Source organism: Taeniopygia guttata, chromosome 26, assembly GCF_048771995.1.
Source record: "Taeniopygia guttata chromosome 26, bTaeGut7.mat, whole genome shotgun sequence".
NCBI lineage: Eukaryota > Metazoa > Chordata > Aves > Passeriformes > Estrildidae > Taeniopygia > Taeniopygia guttata.
The window spans coordinates 1,130,084-1,147,854 of NC_133051.1; the positions used below are offsets into that span (position 1 = coordinate 1,130,084).

Here is a 17,771-nt window from a genome sequence, read left to right on the forward strand (position 1 = left end):
TGGGGGACTTCCCAGGACCGTGGGACAGGAACCAGTGGATTCCCCAGGATGTGCAGGCACAGGCAGCACCCCGGGGAGGCTGCAGGTGCCCCAGGCTGCTGCTGCTGCTGGTTTTGGCAGGGGAGGATGTGCAAAGAGGGGTTAAAAAGGTCTGGGTGCAGGCAGAGGTGCTGTAGGTGCACTTTGCCCATGGTGCAGAGAGCCCCAGGGGATGGTGGTGACACCTGAGGGACACGGCACAATTCCCCTGCCCAGGAATGGGATGGACAGTGGGGAATTCCCTCCTCCCGTAAAAAAGGGACACAAATCCTCCTGACCTGACCCTGGGCTCATCCCTCCCCACTGGCAGGAGGAATAAACCCCCAGCCAGGACTTTTGGATGGAGGAGCAGCCCCAGCAGCTCCAGCTCCCCAGCTGACATGGGTGACACTTCCTGAGCCTAAAGCAGGCAGCAAGACATGAACTGCTCAAGTCCTTTTATTTCTTTCATTGACCGAGAGCTTCCAACACTTACAAATCCAACGTTCACACTTCAGAATTGCACTTGGTCATTTGCACTCAGATTACAAAGAAAAATGATGTACAGTTGATTACAAATGCAGTAAATAAACCCTCTCCAATGGTAAATTTTGGTGACCACACCTGTAAACAATATTTCAGCATTCACAATTCCTTTCATTTGGTAGTGAGGGGGGTAATTCCAATCTGATCCCCAAATCACATGTTAAATCATTTGGAAAAAATCACTTTGGGCTATACAGTAGGAATAAATGTGCTGGGATTAAAATAGCAAAACCAAACACAACCCAGAGCTGTGAGGTTTTAGGTTTTATTTTGTCCATTTAGTCACTCACACGGCTTACGTGAGAGAGAAGTAAAAACAGCCAGCAATGTGCAAGTGCTTGTTCTGCAAGGCTGAAAAAACAGGATCTGCAGTGCCCCTGTGACAGCTGAGCAGGACAGTGCTCTGCTGGGAAGGGAGAACCTGGGGGTCTGTCTGGAACAAGGCTGATGTGTGGATGGAAATGGTTATTTGTGGGTTTCCTTCTTACCAGAGGCGTGTTCCTGCTAGCAGGGGAGAATGGAGAAACCAAAGGTCTGTAGTAGACACATTTTGGACAGTTCCTGTTCCCAGTGTGAATCTTGAGAAGCTCCCAGATGAGTGATTTACCTCTGCAGGAGACAAAACCCCAAATCTCAACATTTTGCTTTACCAGCAGCTGAAAGTCTGAATGTCTCAGGTTTAGGCAATCAGAATTCCACCACAGTGGTGTTTCCCTTCTAAACAAGAAATCTTCCAATGTTAACTCCATTTTATGACACCTCTTCAGCTTGCCCGGTGATCTTTAGCCAGCTGAGTTACAGCCAGGAAAGGACAGCGATGCCTCAGCGTGGCCTTTCCACCAGCCAGAGAAATCCAGGGCATTTTGCCATTTGCCCTCCTCACCTCTCTGCACACTCACACACATCCTCAGCACAGCCACGAGTGGGTCAGGGCAGGCAGGATGAAAACAACGTGCTCAAAAGCTGTGGGGTCGTGTCCTGCTCCCCACGGAGGATTTGGCTCCACGTCCATCTGCACCTACCTGGGATCAGAGCAAGAGCTGTCAGGGCAAGAGCCCCAAATCCTGCAGGACAAGGTGGTGTTTGGCCAGAGGCTGCACTCGGTGGTCCTGGGGGTCTTTCCCAGCCCTGAGCTCTGGGTGGGTTTCAGTGCTGTCAGTTCTCAGAGGGAACTCCCACATCCCCCTTGGACCAAACCTCACCCTCAGGGGCACATTCCCTGCTGATCCTCTCAGCAGGGGCTGCATTTCCCACCTCAGGACCCTTCAGAGCCCCCCAGACCCAGCCAGGCTCAGGCTCAGGGTGCCCTCAGTGGTGCTGAGGAACCCAAAACACGGGGAAGCCCAAGCACAGGAATTTCTCCAGCTTCCTCTCTGGCAGCATGAAGGTCTTTGGCATCTCCGTGGCTTCACACAGGGAGAGCTGCCCTGAGTTCTGAGCAGCATTCCAGAATTCTGAGCATCATTCCAGAATTCTGAGCAGCATTCCAGAATTCTGAGCAGCATTCCAGGTGGCTTCCAAACCACTCCAGTCCCACACAGCAGTGCCAGGGATTTTTTCACTGCTTCAAGGCCACTTTCTCAGGAGGGAAAAGCAGAGCACTGCCCCACCTCCCTCATCACAGTTCCCAGGAAAGCTCAGGCACTGGACACCAGTGCAACAACAGCAATTAAATGAGCAGAAGCAGCTAATGAACTTGATTACACCTGGCAAAGAATGAGAGTGCAAAATCATTTAAGCCACTCTATGTGCAAGCAGATGACCATGTCAAACCATGTTTATCTGTTTTTTCATATGAATTTGCCTCTGTCAATGGTGACATACTTGATTAGTATGAAATAAATATGAAATAATATGAAATAATAATATGAAATAAAATATGAAATAATAATATGAAATAAACCCCTGACCAATATTTCTTATTTTATATTCCTTTTATTTACAAAACAGTTTTACTATAAATACTGTAAATTTTGTACTTTTGTCCACACACTAGGGAAAAAACCTCAGTTAAAAAGAAGTCATTTAAGAAATACAAATAAATCTTGTAAGATTGTGCAAAGAGGAAATTCTTTTCCTTGCGCAAAGAAACGTTTAGTGACGTTTTAAAGTCTCGCTTTAAGAGCTGCAAAAATACTTTGTTCATACAAAAATAAACAAAAAAAAGTGGGCATTAAACCAACACAGAGGTGGGTTTGAGGAGTGTTTGTTTTTCTGCTCCTTGCCAGCCCAGGTGAAGCTGTAGCCGTGACCTGGGGTGGTTTTATTGCACTCAGAGCTGAATCCTGCCAGCACCGGGGTCCTGCTGAGTTCCCTTCCCTCCTCAGCTCCCGGATTTCTCCTGCAGTGGCAAACAAGCAGGAATTGGGGGAGCCCCAGGGCCTGGGGAGGGATGGAGGAGCCCCGTGCCCCTCCCCAGGGACCCCGGGGTTTGGGGTGCAGCTCCTACCGTGGGTGCCAGGCGCTGGGGCTGGCACAGGTGAGCGTGGCTGGGCACTGAGCACACGGGGCACAGGTGGCAGCCGGGGCTGTGCAGAGGGACCAGGTGGGTCAGGGTGCCCTCCCCGGCCAGGGGACACACGGGGCTGCTGGCTGTGTCCCCGTGGACAAGGGACAGGAGCTGCCTGTCCGTGCAGGGCGGGCAGACGGGGCCCTGGGGGCTGTGGGGACAGAGGTGAGGCTGAGTGAGGGTTGTGACAGGACCTGTCCCTCTGCAAACCACCCTGCCCAGGCTCCAGCACCCACAGCAGCTGCTTTCCTTCCCCATTTCCCTCTGTAAGCTCCAACAGGCAGCGGTTCAAGGATGCAGAACTGGAGCAGCTCCCCCACGACTGGGGCTCACAGCCAGTGGAACGGGCACCCCCAGGAATAAATGGAAAAACCCCAAAGCAAATGCAGCAACAAGGAGTTCACACTTCCCAAAGCCAAAGCAAGCAGATGCACATGTCCAACCATGTTTATCTGGTTTTTCGTACGAGTTTGCCTCTGTCAATGGTGACTCTGTTAAGGAAGCTTTGGCAGGCTGAGAGAGCACCAGACTCGCAGAAGATAAATAAATAAACTGAGCAAACAGCTTCACCTTACCACTGCTCTGGCCCCAAACCTTACCTTGCCACAAGCAAATGAACCACACCCACAGGTGGGAAAAACACTGGGCAGTGGGTGAGAAGAGGCTCCCACTGCAGGGTCTCACCTGGGCTCTTTGCTGCTCAGCCAAAACCAGAGCTCCAAAGAACATGAGGTGAGCACAGGCTGCTCCAGAGACACCCGGGGAAACCCCACAGCATCATCTGAACAAAGCTCACCCAGTTCCACATCTCTGCTTCAACAGGCACCACACTTCTACCCCGGCACAGGGCAAGGAGCAGCCAACAGCCACATGCTCACCTACGTTTGTTCTAAGCTGGGCAGTGACCTCTCAGCTTGGAGGGCACTGGGCACACACTGCAGTGCCAACAGGAGCTGGACAGGAGCTGCCTGCACTCACCCCTTGTCCCGCCACTCCCCCGGTGTCACAGCACTGCTGTCACCCTGGCCGGTGTGGGCACGGAGCCAGCTCTCACAGGTGGGACAGACGTGGTCACTGTGGAGAAGAACATTGAGGATGGGCACTGGGAGTGTGGATGTGCCTTCCAGGATGTGGCTCTGGGGCTGGGAACAACCTGGGACAGTGGGAGGTGTCCCTGCCCATGGCAGGGGTGGGATGAGATGAGCTTTAAGGTCCCTTCCAACCCAAACCATTCTGGGGTTCTCTGATAAGCACAGTTCTACTCCATTCTGAAATGTGCTGATTTTGTCCATGCCCACCTGGGTATTTTTAGGTGGAAGACTGACCTTTGGTGGTCTGTGGGCTGCTCTGCCTCACTCCACCACGGAGCAACTTCTACTGTGCCATCTGCCCTCAGCACATCCCCAGCTTTGGCAGGAGAGCTGAACACAGAGAGAGAGAGAGGGAGAGAGAACACAGCCTGGGTGTGTGGCCTCCCAAAAACACCAACTGCCAAACAGAGCCACTGTTCCCTAATATCAAATCCTTGCTCCTGCCAAAACAGAAACCACACAAATTCCAGCTGCAAAACTTCATTTTATCCACACAAAGATGCTTCCTGCCCCTTTCCCCTTGTTTTCCTCCCGTGTGCCCTCAGCAGGGGAGCAGGAGCTGTACCTGGTGCCCGCTGCGCTCTGGCTGTCCCCGTCACCAACGCTGGGCACCGAGTAGGTGCGGGGTTTTTGGGGCTGGGAGCTCAGCCAGTCCTGGCAGGCGGCACAGCCATGGCGTGGGGGCTGTGAGAGAGGGGCCAGGTCACCGTGGAGCTGCTCCTCACAGCTGGGACACACGTGGCAATTCCCTGTGTGGCTGTGGGTGAGAGAGACGGGGGAATCCACCCAGAGAGCAGCCAGCAAACCCCAAACCCCCTGTGCAGCACCCTTTGGGCAGCAGGCTGTCCATCGGGGCATTTGAAAGTCAAAAAGTGCTCAAATATCTTCAGCACAGGTGAGCTCAGCAGCAGTGAGACCCCTGGCTATAGCCAGAAGTCTGGCACAAGTTTTTGGGCAGGTGAACAAGCAAACCTACCAAAAATAGGAATTCCAGGGCTTGGGCTGCTTCTTCTCATCTGTAACCTCCAGGTGCATCGCTGCATCCCTTCCCTTCATCTCCTGCTTTTGTAAATTCACATTATAAGAGCTGGAGAGACAGAAAGGGGAAATTTGTAGAATAAAAAGAAACTTCACAACACAGAAAAATCGTGCTAACCATGCAAATATACTGAAGGTATAGGGTTTGAAAGGAAAAATGCCCAGGGAAAGTTATTATTTGCAAGGGGCAGCTTACTGCTTTTCACTCTCTTTCCGTCTCATGATGATACCAGCTACAAATCCAAGGGCTATTGGGGGAGCTAACAAAGAAGGGAGAGTGAAATCAGCCACTGACTCCAGGAATTTAACAGCAAACAGCTTTGGGGTAGGAAAATACATTTTCAGTTTTAAGCTGCTTACCAATGCAACTCGGAATGAGGATACTTGCTGGGGAGGAAAATAATGAAAAGGATGTTAAAAATACGAAGGCCAAAATGTGGTGCAATTACAGCAATTAACAGGACTTCTAAGAAATGGAGTTCTTACCCAGCCAGTAAGGATTCTCTTCTGAGGGCTTGGTTTGGTTTGTCTTTGCTGTGGTTTTAACTAGGGAGAGACAAAGGAAAAACACTCAAAATGTGATTTTGTATGGTGCTCAACTTGTACATATATTATGTAAATAATAAAATAATAAAGAGAGGAGTAGACATAAAATAATTCAGAGAGGAGCAGACATCACACAGGCAGGTGACTTGTGCATCTCAGGCTGTGCAGGGACCTCTTGTGCCACTCCCGGCCTTAAGGACAGAGGGATTCTGCTGTTCCACTTGGCTTTTTTGCCTGGGTGTTGCTGGACACGAGACATAAATAAATCTTTTCTAAGTTCCCTCCAGCAGCTTTGCAGTCACTGATAATTTCACACATTTTTCATTACATTTCTGCCCTTGAAATTGTAAAACCATGTCTGGTTGTGCTGCTGGGGCTCCTCAGCAGAGCCTGGCACCCAGCAGGGCGCCCGTACAGACAGGATGGGTGTCACTGTAGGACACGAGAAAGCACAACACGAGCCACCTGCTATTTCGAAGGTAAAAGAGGGAGTTTATTTTCTGACTCCAACTTTTATACTTCTCCAAAGGTGACAGTGGATTGGAGAGTGAATTGGCCACCTCTCCAAAGACATTGGACAAACCACTAGTGGATCAAGTTTCTCCACCCCCATGAAGGAATGCAAACCAATATGTTATTTACAGAAATTGTGAGGGAAAGTTTTCCAACAGAATGTAAACTCAGAAGGCTTTAGAAAAACTTAAGAATGGGGCGACAGATGGGGTCAGGAGCGATACCAGCCCAGCAGGAGCTGCTGGGGAAGGGGATGGTGTGAGCAGGGGGTGGCTGCTCACCCCGGCAGGTGGGCAGGGCCCCGCTCCAGGTGCCACTGTCGCCGCTGTCGCCGCTGTCGCCGCTGTCGCCGCTGTCGCCGCCCGCCGTGCAGCGCAGCGTGTCCTGCCCCACCAGCTCCAGCCCCGGCTCGCAGCTGTAGGTTGTGACGGAGCCCAGCACAAAACCCTCCGAGCTGTTCCCGCTGTGCTGCCCGTGGGGGATGGCTGGAGGAGGGGGACAGGAGATAACTGGGGGAGAAAGAGGAAAGAACTCAGGGGGGGAGCCCTGGGATGCTCTTCTCAGCAGGCACTGCTTCTGTCAGGCTTTCACAGGCAGCAGGAGCCACTGATGCTCCTGGGGACTCCCTGCTTGGGACAGCAGCTGTCCCCTTGCAGAGGCGCTGATCTGACTTCACTTAATGAAGTAAACCAAAAATTTGGAATTTTTAAGTTGGAATATTTGTTTTTTCTAGACAAGCACTGGACAACTTCACTCACCCTGACAAGCTGGAAGAGGACTCCAGACAGCTTTGTCTCCCTCTAGGAGACATGTGATGGAAGGTGATGATCCCTTTAATCTGTACCTGTGGGGGCAAAAGGCACATCCCAAAATCAGCTGTTGCCACCAACCAAGAATGTGTCACCACAGAGGTGCTGAGGACTCTGCGTGGGCAGAGCCCCATGTCCCAGTTCACACCCCAGTGACTCTGGCCAGGCAACTGGGAGGCAGTGGGCAGTGGCTCCACACTCACCCACGGTCACAAACCACACTGGCTGTTGCACCCAGCTGATGATCTTTCAGGATAACTTGACCATGTTCTGGACTGGCTGGAACACCACAAGATTTCTCTAAAAAAGAGTGAGATTATCCTTAGGACACTACTGAAGCTGGGAAAAACCCCACAGGCTTAGTTTTCATGGCAGTATGGCAATTAATGGTATTTCAAGCTAAATGTCATTAGAGAAGAGCAATTTTAAAATACAAGTGTGTCACTTGGAACACAGTGTTGGAGAGAATGAAATAACATGGTGACACTCACTCTGACACAGTTTAGGGACTTCTGTCCACGTTAAGTTGTCCAGGCAGGTGCTGGTGGGGGGCTGGGCCGTGGTGTTTTCATAACCTTGGCGACAAATGTACCTCACCGTGGTGTTAACGGCGTAAAAATTCTGCATTTTATCTTCTGGTGATATCGCAGCAAATGACACAGATCTGGGTCTGGGACAGCTGCCTGGCCACCACAGAGACACCCCAAATGGCCGGTTACAGAGAGAAAATAACAATGCTTTGCTTTCAGCTGTAAACATAAATCCAGTGAGCAGGAGCCTCACTAAGCACGGGCATACCCCAGGCAGTGCCCTCCTCCTCCCTGGCCACTTCCACCAGGGAATTGTCTGAGGTGGGAAAGCACAGCCAGTTCTCACTGGAGAAGCTTCCAAATCCACAAAACCAAACCTCCCTGCCTGGTTAACCTTTGGTCACCCAGCGCTCTGCCCCTGCATTCCTTCCCCTTTTCCATGCTCTTCCCAAGCTGTTCCTGTTTTCATTAACACGCAAGTGCCACACGAGTGGCTCCAACGGCCTCGGTGGAGTGTAGGAAAAAGGGGCAGCAAGCGAAGTGGCCAAACCACTTCATCCTGTGTGATGAGGAGGCCCCTGAGGCGGCGATTGCCAAAGCTGTGGGTGTTTCCACAGGCAGCCCGCACCCTCCTTGTGTCAGAGAACGGGAAACACTCACGGCCGCAGAACTCCGGCAGGCTGGACCAGCGGGAGTTCAACAGACACCGGATGGTGTCGGGGAGAAGAGGGAGCTTGGTGTAACCCGGGAGGCAGCTGAAGGTCACTGTGGAGCCCACACTGAAGCTCTGCTGCTGTTTGGTGTCCCCTCGGGGCTCGGCGTGGCTGATATTTGGCAGCGGCCCACAGTCCCCTGTGGGAAAATAAACGGGGATTTAGCGGGGCTCCTTCTGCTGCTTTTGTACCCTGGGCAGGGCACACATGGACCCGGTGGGAAAGGGTGGCACAGGGAGCACAGGCAGGGACAGGGATGTGGGGCACACACAGGGATTTGGGGCACACGGGGCGCAGGCAGAGAGCACACTCAGAACACACTCAGAGCACACTCAGAGCACACTCAGAGCACACTCAGAGCACACTCAGGGCACACTCAGAGCACACTCAGAGCACACACAGCCACAAAAGGAGCACAGAGACCACACAAGGAGCACTCAAGGAGCACAAACACACACGGAGCACATGCACATGGATAACACACACTGCCATGGATAACCCACACTCCCATGGATAACCCATATTCCCATGGATAACCCACACTCCCATGGATAACCCACATTACCACAAATAACCCACATTCCCACAGATAACCCACGTTCCAATGGATAACCCATATTCCCATGGATAACCCACATTCCCATGGACAGCACATGGATCACACACTCCCATGGATAACCCACACTCCCACGGATAACCCATGCTCCCACGGATAACCCACACTCCCACAGATAACCCACACTCCCGTGGATAACCCACGCTCCCGTGGATAGCACACGGATCCCACACTCCCATGGATAACCCACACTCCCATGGATAACCCACACTCCCATGGATAACCCACGCTCCCGTGGATAACCCACCTCCCGTGGATAACCCACGCTCCCGTGGATAACACACGGATCCCACACTCGCACACCCCACCCGCGGCCGCGGAGAGCTCTCCCGCAGCACCCCGGCAGTGCCGGGCTCCCCGCAGCCCCCTCCCCTCCGCAGAGGCTCACCCCACGCCGCGGGCAGCACCAGCAGCGCCGGGAGCAGCAGCAGGAGCGAGCAGCGGCGGCCGGAGCCCATCGCGGGGCCCCGGGACTGCCCGGGCAGCGCAGCCACTCCCGCGGGGCTGCTCCGGGCTCCGCGGAGCCCCCGCCCGCCCCTCCGGCCAGCCCAGCCCCGCTGAGCCCAGCCCGGCCCCGGGAAGGCTCTGACGACAGCCGGGAGCGGGGAGCGGGGCTGGGTGTGGGACGCGCGGGGTGAGCGGTGCCAGTCACGCCTGGCATCCCATGGAGAGGCTGTCCGGGAACCGCTCCTCAGCCTCTCCTTCCCCGCCTTCCTCTGCACCTTCCAGGGAAGACCCCCCTCCCTCCAAAGCTGCCAAGTCCCAAAGGAAAGGAAAATACCCAAACCAAAAAGGGCAGGAAGGGCAATGTGTCCTCCCGGTCCGAGGAGAGGGCAGCCAGCAGCAGCCGACCTGCACCTTCCTGTTTCCCCTTGTTATCCAAGTTAAACATCGCTGTTTCCACTGAGCAGCACACTTTTACTTTAGTATTTTTTTAAATTTCCACTTTATTTTCCTTTCCAACACAATTTAAGTTCGAATCAGATGTAACAAAGACATTTGCAATGAGACGCGGAGGTGTTTTCCTAAGGAAGGAATCCAGCACCTTGGATAACGTATTCCTATAAAACGCTTCCTTGTGAACACGACAAATTTCACGGAGATACCTTGGCTGCATTTTTACAGCTCACCGGCCTGAGTGGGGATGGTGGCTACATAAGACAGAAGGAATCTGTTAACAGGCAGAAAAAACAAACCACCTTCCAATTCTGGGGAATTCTCCTGTATTAGCTTGGGGCAGTGACCTTGGCACGGGGCAGGAAGATGCTGAAAAGCATTTGGCAAAGACTCCCCCGCAGGGAGTGGCTGCGCTCACAGAACCAAGAGCTGCAGCTTCAGCTGGGTGAAACGCCCTTGCTCACAGGCTGAACCTTTGAGCCAGGCTGTTTCTGCCTGAGGAGGGAACAGGAGAGATCTGTGCCCCCTGCCCGGGCACCGGGCTCAGCCGTGCCCCTCTGCACCCACATCTGCTGCCCCGTTTTGCCGCAGGAGCTGAAGGAGCAGCGGTTCCTCCCGGGCGGCAGCTGAGCCCCACGATAGCAGCTCCGTGCCCGCCTGGCCACCGAGGGCCACCGCCTTTATCTGCCCGGCCACCCGGCACCGGGAGCAGCCTGAGCCTGCTGGGCTGGGCAGCGGGAGGGGGCCGGCAAAACCTGCCAGCAAAAACAGCGCTGGAGCTTTTGGGAATTCCACAGGAACTCAGCCTCAGCTCCCAAAACCTCCCGGGACCGAGCCCTGGGTCTGCCTGGGCTGAGCCTCAGCTCCCAAAACCTCTGGGACTGAGCCCTGGGTCTGCCTGGGCTGAGCCTCAGCTCCCAAAACCTCCTGGGACCGAGCTCTGAGTCTCCCTGGGCTGAGCCTCAGCTCCCAAAACCTCCTGGGACCCAGCTCTGGGTCTGTCTGGGCTGAGCCTCAGCTCAGGGGCTGCAGGGCTCAGTCTCGGGGTGGCTGAACAGGATTAGGGGAGGTTTAACTTCCACTGCCTTTTCCAGACCACTTCCCACACATTCCTGCTTTCCTCCTTTACTACTTTGTAAAAATATGTAGCCAAGTTTAAATTGCTGTGGATGGCATTTAGAAAATAAATGTTCGGAGTGATAAAGAACCGACAGAACGTTGAATCTGAGCTCTGCCAGGATATACCTTAAAGCTTCTTGAAAAAGCGAGTAAAATGTGATGAGAAAACAGCGGGGGAGTTGAATTCACAGAGTGCCCTTTATAAACAATTACCTTTTATTACTAAATAGAAATAAAAATCCAGAAAGGCTTTGGGAGTTTTAGGTCTTTACAGGATAAAATTGGGGTAGGCAGCCAAAAGAACACACATGACTTTTCCAGTCCCTGTGTTGCAGGCTGACAACGCTGGGGAGGATATTTAGGAGTTGTGTTTCTGTGTCTGTGCGTGTTTGATGTGCTCACAGCGGGGCTGGGCTGCCTCCCTCCCTCTGGAAAGCAGAAGTGCCTCCTTGAGGTTACGAGATCAGAGATGCCCGGCCCACACTGGCTTTATCTTCCTGTGGTAGAAATTAAAACTGCAAGGAACTTTGGGCTGATACAAGAAGAAGCTTTTGCTAAAGAAAGGGCTTAAACCACTCAAGATACAAAGATTAAACAGTGTAATATCCCAAGTACCGTGGTTTCCTTAAAGAAATGAGCTAAAACTCTGCAGGACAGGGAAGTCCTTGCTTTGCTTTTCCCTGCTGGCAGCTGGATCCTGCAGCCAGGAATTGCAGGGAAGTTAAGGGAGCAGCTCAGCCCCGCAGGGAGGCTGGGACTGTGTTTAGGGTTTGTTGTGGTGTTGCCAGCGAGGAGAAAACCTGGAAACACAGCGTCAGGCTGGGCGGGACAGCCGGGGAATTCTGCAGCAGCTCCGGCGGTTCTGGGACAGCGCAGCCTCCAAACCCTGGTGGGATCAGCAGGAATCACAGCTGGCTCAGGATGCTGGGAGGCAAGCACTGAAAGGAAAACTCAAACGGGAGGAGCAAATGTGGAAATCAGCCAATGCTTTTAGGAATAATTTTCCATCGATTTCTTGGGATGTTAAAACATCATCTTTAAAAAATTGCATCTTATAGGTGGGACAGACCTGATTTAGGTCATCCTTTACCTTAAAGCAAGGTGAAAGAGTCCTAATCAGTGTGACCACTTCTGGAACAGATCAGGAATGGCAAAAGATTTTCTGGTTTTGACCCAAAGGCAAAACTCAGGGATAGGCAAAGTCAGCTTGACCCTGACACCAAAGGAACACTTTTCACCATCCCGCAGTTGGGTTTTGAGATCCTCCAGCGGGTGTTGTGTCTTCCTCACTTACAGTGACACAATTGCAGCTCCCAGCACTTCCCACAAAACCACCACTCACCCTTTTCATGGATGAAATTATCCTCTGCAGCGGGTGGGGAATTTGGAGGGCCAGAACTTCCACCACGTCCAGCTTCTCCTGGCTGTGCATGACCTCCCTGTGGGGAGCAAGGTTGGCATCAGCACCTCGGAGCCCTGGCACTCCCAGGGCTGTGTGGTACAAAGTTCTCTCTTGCTTTCCAGAATGCCCAAAAAATGAGTTAAGAAAAATAAATCTGTGATACGTGAAGGCAAGGAAATAATTGATAAATTAAAACGTATTTCAAAGCAAAGCTTTTTATGAGGAGGTTGGTGCAGTCAAAACTGAGCTGTGAACCAGATGCCCAACCAGCAAAATCTATAAATTATAGAGAGAAAACTTACAGAAGAAAAGAACATGACAAGAAACCCCACTCACTTCCACAAAATGATGGAAATTTGGGCCATTTTAACTTCTGAAAGCAGCCAGGTGGGGGAAGGATCCCCATGTACTTCGGAGGACACATGGATCCTTTGCTGAACACAGAATAGGATTTTGGGGATTTGTACAAAGGTAGAACAAATCTGAACTCTGAGGCAGCCCAGTTCGTGCTCACTGGAGAGAAATATGGGGGGAAAAAAATGAAAATTCCAGGTTTTGGGGATGGGAATAAGCAGGAAGTGGCACTGATGTTGTCCCTCCAGGACTGACCTGGTTTCCTGAGGAAAGAGGAGGACTGGGAGGGGGAGATGGTGTTTTGGAGCGCCTTTTTATGGAGGCTGAGCTTCCTCTCCCACGTGAGAGCCTTTTTAGAGGGCTGGGTTCCATTTCCCTGGGGACCTGAGAAAATAGAATTCACGGGGTGAGATTCACAGGGTGGCCTTTCCTAGAAATGTGATAAAGGAGTGAAAGAAATGGGATGTGGTTCAGTGTGGAGTCATTCGAACTCACTTTTGGGAGGAGCTCTCCTCTCCGTGGCTTTTGCTCCAGGTCTGACAGCTGAGCTTTTCTCTGGGGCACAAAGAGGGAGAATTGCTGGGGCACCCCTCCTTCCTCCAGAGCCCCTCAGTCCCTGCCCAGCACTGCCTTTTTCCCTTTGAAATTTCCTTACCACTGACATTTGACCCCTTCTGCCCTTCCTACCCACAATATTTTAAGCTGGTTCACCCTGAATACCAAACTAGTACTAAATACTAAGTAGTAAATAATGAGTAATAAATGCTAAGTAATAAATACTAAGCCATAAGTACTAAGTAATAAACAGTAAATGGTAAACAGTAAATAATAAACATTAAATAATAAACCATAAATAATAAACAATAAATATCAAATAATAAACATTAAATATTAAACAATATACATTACATAATAACTAATGCCTAAAATTAATTATTAAACAATAAATGATAAATAATAAATAACAGATACTAAATACTAAATATTAAACACTAAACACTAAATACTAAATATGAAATACTAAATATGAAATACTAAATACTAAATACTAAATACTAAATACTAAATAATAAATAATAAATAATAAATAATAAATAATAAATAAATAACATCAGCCACTGAACTGGGATGAAACCACCTTTGCACTCGGGCGTGGCTCCGCTCCAGACCCCGCTGGTTTTGTCCCTGCTCCCACACTGGATGCTCCCATTCCCGACCAGCTGAAATTTGGGATCACAGCTGTAGGTCACCGTGGAGTTATAAGGAAAAATCTCAACACCTTCCCCATCGTGTCTCCCGTGGCTGATTGGAGGAGGTGGAGAGCAGGTAATTACTGCAGGAGGGAAGGACAATGTGCTTGCTAAATCTTTGTTTTTAATAAAAAATACAAAATGTTTGAGTCTGCCTAAGGTTCTTGAGGATAAGCTTTGGACAGTGCGGGTGGGTAAAGCACGGCTGCCTGCCCCAGTTCTCTCTGGTTTGTTCCCCAAGTGTTTCTCTCCTCACACTTTTTTCCCTCTCCCTCTCTTTATTTGCCACGACAAATAAACAGCAGCTTGCCACGCTCAGGATTCCTGGAAATCTCACCCCATCCTCTTCCGTCATGACACAAATGTTGATTTTGTGGGAACAAAGCTGCTGAAATAGCAGCAGAATGGGCATTTCTCAGCTGTGCTCTTGGGGACAGATCAACCACAGAGTAGCAACAAAAACAATCCAAAGAGAGGTTTGGACTGGACATCGGGATGCAGGATCTGCTGGGGTGAAGTAAAAAGGTTTAACCTCACAATTTAAGATGAATCTCACATTCACAAGTTGGAAGTTTGCTCCATTCAACATCGTTTCCTTTCAGCTGGCACCAGATGAAATTATTCCCAACTAATTTGTACCTAAAATACACGAGAGAAAATCAGTGTAAGTATCCAAAGCCTGGGAATGTTTCCCTCCCACCTCCAGCACAAGCATGATCAGGAGTGTAGGAAAGGCAGTTTTAAACCAGCAGTGATGCTGACACTGCTGGTTAACAGCAGAACTCCTGTCAGGATCTGTGTTCATCTATTTTTGGTGTTCTCTGCTCTGACTCTGCCTTTCCCATGGCAGGGAAGGGAGAATTTGGAGCTGAGGCTGGCAGAATTCTCTGGGAATGCCAGACAGGGCTGAGCTGAGGGATGGATTCCCACAGGGATTTGCTGACCAGGGGCTCCATCCCTGCCTGCTCCTGGCCCACAGCAGGGCTGGGATTGCCCCTGTCCCCATCCAGGGCCTTTCCCTTGCTGCTGTCACCTCGGGGGTGAGGTGACACGGGAGGAGCCACCTGAGACAGTGAGAGGTGTCCCTGCCACGGACACCTCTCCCTGCCAGGGGTGGCACTGGATGAGTTTTAAGGTCTCTTCCAACCCAATCCAGTCTGGGATTCTGGGATTCATGGGATCCTCCATGTGCTCCAGGAGCAGCGAGGGGCAGCAGGGATCAATCCACATTTAATTAAAGTGGCTCCTGCATGGTTTGCTGGAAGCTCAGGGATCGTGTTCTGACAGCTGACACCTTCTCCATTCTGAATCACCCTCCTGTGCAGAAACCCTCAGCATCTGGCCAGGATGGATAATATCTGATCTAACTCACATGAGCAACATAATCCTCCACCCTGAAGTGGGTTTCCAAAGTTTAGCTCAGCCCCAGCAGGGTGGGACACGCTCTCGTTTCCTCCAATTACATCCCAGGGGAGAGACAAAACCCCTCTGCTGCATTTGGAGCTGGGCAGCGCCAGCCAGATGATGCCAGCTGCTTCCTGCTGGGAGGGAGGGACACTGGCTGGAGTGGCAAGAGATTAAAATGTCAGGGCTGTTCCCTGCATTTGGGCCCTGATTGAAAGCAGGCAGCAGCCATGAGTCAGCTCCTGACTGTGGAAATTGTGCTTCACTGTGCTTTTCCAGCTGAACTTTAATGGATTTTAGAAATCCCAATGTAACCCCTTTTTTTTTTCCCAATATGTCTCAACTATCTTAAGCTGAAATATTTTACATAACTTGTATTGAAGTCTAGAGTTATCAGCAGAGAGTACAACCAACTGCTCCTGTTGGGATGGACACTCAGCGCTCCTCTGGGTGGCACTCAGAGGAAAATGTGACCCTGAATCCTGACCCTGGTGGCCTCCCTCCAGCTGTGTGCCCCTCTGGAGCCGTGTTCCAGCACTCACCCAGGCTCACAGAACACTTCCACTCGTGCTCCCAGCTGCAGGTCCGTGAGGGGTCCCATCCTGCCCCCGGGCAGCGCTCCCGGGGTGCCACAGGACCTCCCTGGGGGCACAGAAAAGGCTGAATGGGACACGAGACACAGGCTTGGAGGGGTATTCCCAAAGTATTTTACTCCGTGGGCATGACAGCCAGGTTGGCAGGAGCCAGACTCAGCTGTAGGACAAGGTAGGGATCCCCCAGTGCTCCACATCCACAGAGGCATTTCCATCTCAGTGGATTGGAAACTCGACTGTGAAAAAATATTCCTGTCACATCACCAGTCTCAATATTCCATGGGTGTCACCAAGAGAATTCTTTGCCTTCATGTTGAGGTTCAGTGTTAGAACAGCAAATGGGGATGTGTCCTGTGCCTGTGCCATGTCCCACTGAAAACATCTTTAGGACCTCAAAAAGGTTGGAAAAGACCTCTAAGATCACCGAGCCCAACCAAACATTCCCTAGCATGAAAATCAAACCAGACCCGTTAATGCCAGCAGGAAAACCAGAAAGAACATCACTGATACTTCTGCTGTTCAACCTGAAATAGGAATGACAAGGAATATCCACCCAGTTTAATGTTAATGGAGCTGTTGGGATGATAATGACCAGGCTGCATTTTGGGATGCAGGTTGGGAGCAGCCAGGGCTGCTTTTTGGAGGGTTGGGGCAGCAGAAATACTCACTCCTGCACAGCTCAGCAGGCTGTGACCACGTCAGGTTCTCGAGGCAAGTGCTGGAGGGGGAACTCTCCGAGGTGTTCTCGTAGCCGGGCCGGCAGACGTAGCTCACGTTGATGCCAACAGGGAAGAAATTCCTCCTCTCATCCTCCTTGGACAGGGCAGCAAACCTCAGCCTGGGTGGGACAGAGCAGCTCCCTGGCAGCCAAGGAAAGGACAGAGCTGCCCACCAGGAGCTGCCCAAATACTCCCCGGGACCGCAGGGATGCGTCTGGAGAGCTCCTGGTGCCCGTGGCAGGTGAATTTGGGTTCCTTGCCAGGCTGCCAACCTGCTGCAGGCACCAGAGCGGGGATGGAGGGGTGTTAGGAGCCCGGGGAGGGGTCAGCAGGACATGGGGAGTTCATGCACGGGCTGGGGGGCACAGGAGTCCCCAGACCCACCCCCGACTGACCCCTCTGCCAGCCCTGCGGGCCAGGGGACAGGGACAGTGCCAGCACAGGGCAGCCAGCAGGAGGGACGGGGATGCCACCCCGGGCTGTGTTTCAGGTATAAAAGGGTATTTACGGCCACAGGGATCGGGCAGACGGGACCAGATGTCGCCGGGCAGGCACTCCACGGTGTCCGGCAGCCCCGGGATCCTGCGGGCACCCTCGGCACAGGTGAGCACCACCCTGGATCCCACCGGGAAGCTGCTGGAGCTGCTGGAGGGCCTGGAGTGGGTCATGGCAGGAGGGGGCCCGCAGTCACCTGGGGCAGGAGAACACCTCCTCAGGTGAGGAGCCCCTTCCCTGCCCCAGGAGCGTGGCTGGGATGGCTCAGCCAGGGCTGGTCTGTGACAGCACTGACCCCAGGCTCGGGGGTGGCATCACCCAGCCCAGCCCCCGAGCTGGGATCCAGGCAGGTGTCCCTGGTCCTTCCCACGCCCCGTACTCACCGCGAGCCTCAGGAACGCTGAGGAGCCCCAGCACGGCCAGGAGCAGCACGGGGAGGTCAGAGGCCGCCCCACAGCCCGGGGGGCCAGGGGGTCCCCCCCATCCTGGTGCTCCAGCCTTCATTGCAGGAGTGCTGTGCTCCTCTGTCCCCGCTGCCTGCCAGGGCTGGGAGGGGATGCGCTGCAGGCTCCACCAAGCCTCTGGAGCTGTGGACACCCACGGAGCTGA

The 17,771-nt window shown here is 52.3% G+C and overlaps 2 protein-coding genes across 2 annotated transcripts in view; both read right to left on the minus strand.

Moving 5' to 3' along the window:
• The window catches only part of LOC100232607 (complement receptor type 1), a 38,879-nt gene extending 29,405 nt beyond the window's left edge, over positions 1–9,474 (minus strand). The window contains exons 1-14 of the mRNA XM_072918675.1: positions 9,318–9,474; positions 8,261–8,452; positions 7,562–7,753; positions 7,274–7,370; positions 7,020–7,105; positions 6,543–6,770; positions 5,689–5,748; positions 5,563–5,589; positions 5,399–5,462; positions 5,141–5,251; positions 4,730–4,921; positions 4,399–4,494; positions 4,052–4,147; positions 3,014–3,224 (exon numbers count right to left, since the gene is read on the minus strand). Of these exons, the coding sequence (XP_072774776.1) occupies positions 3,014–3,224; positions 4,052–4,147; positions 4,399–4,494; positions 4,730–4,921; positions 5,141–5,251; positions 5,399–5,462; positions 5,563–5,589; positions 5,689–5,748; positions 6,543–6,770; positions 7,020–7,105; positions 7,274–7,370; positions 7,562–7,753; positions 8,261–8,452; positions 9,318–9,387 (1,722 nt within the window). The 5' untranslated portion in view covers positions 9,388–9,474. The remainder of the gene's footprint in view (positions 1–3,013; positions 3,225–4,051; positions 4,148–4,398; positions 4,495–4,729; positions 4,922–5,140; positions 5,252–5,398; positions 5,463–5,562; positions 5,590–5,688; positions 5,749–6,542; positions 6,771–7,019; positions 7,106–7,273; positions 7,371–7,561; positions 7,754–8,260; positions 8,453–9,317) is intronic.
• A 1,664-nt stretch (positions 9,475–11,138) lies between these two features.
• On the minus strand, positions 11,139–17,037 carry LOC140680687 (uncharacterized). Its single transcript, XM_072918937.1, has 9 exons — positions 16,617–17,037; positions 15,898–15,997; positions 14,508–14,590; positions 13,840–14,034; positions 13,197–13,256; positions 12,957–13,085; positions 12,684–12,860; positions 12,288–12,384; positions 11,139–11,831 (listed from the first exon to the last, which is right to left on the minus strand). The coding sequence occupies exons 2-8, from the start codon at positions 15,954–15,956 to the stop codon at positions 12,305–12,307; spliced, it is 783 nt and encodes a 260-aa protein (XP_072775038.1). The 5' UTR covers positions 15,957–15,997; positions 16,617–17,037; the 3' UTR covers positions 11,139–11,831; positions 12,288–12,304.
• Positions 17,038–17,771: the final 734 nt, after the last annotated feature.

What these genes read in the sequence shown, in the direction of transcription:
- LOC140680687 (XM_072918937.1), bottom strand. Translation starts at nt 15,956, where the DNA reads ATGGGACCCCTCACGGACCTGCAGCTGGGAGCACGAGTGGAAGTGTTC. An exon ending in GAAGTGTTCTGTGAGCCTGG is followed by an intron (nt 14,591 to 15,897) that starts GTGAGTGCTGGA and finishes CGTGTATTTTAG; the next exon opens with GTACAAATTAGTTGGGAATA. An exon ending in ATTTCCATCATTTTGTGGAA is followed by an intron (nt 12,385 to 12,683) that starts GTGAGTGGGGTT and finishes TGCTCCCCACAG; the next exon opens with GGAGGTCATGCACAGCCAGG.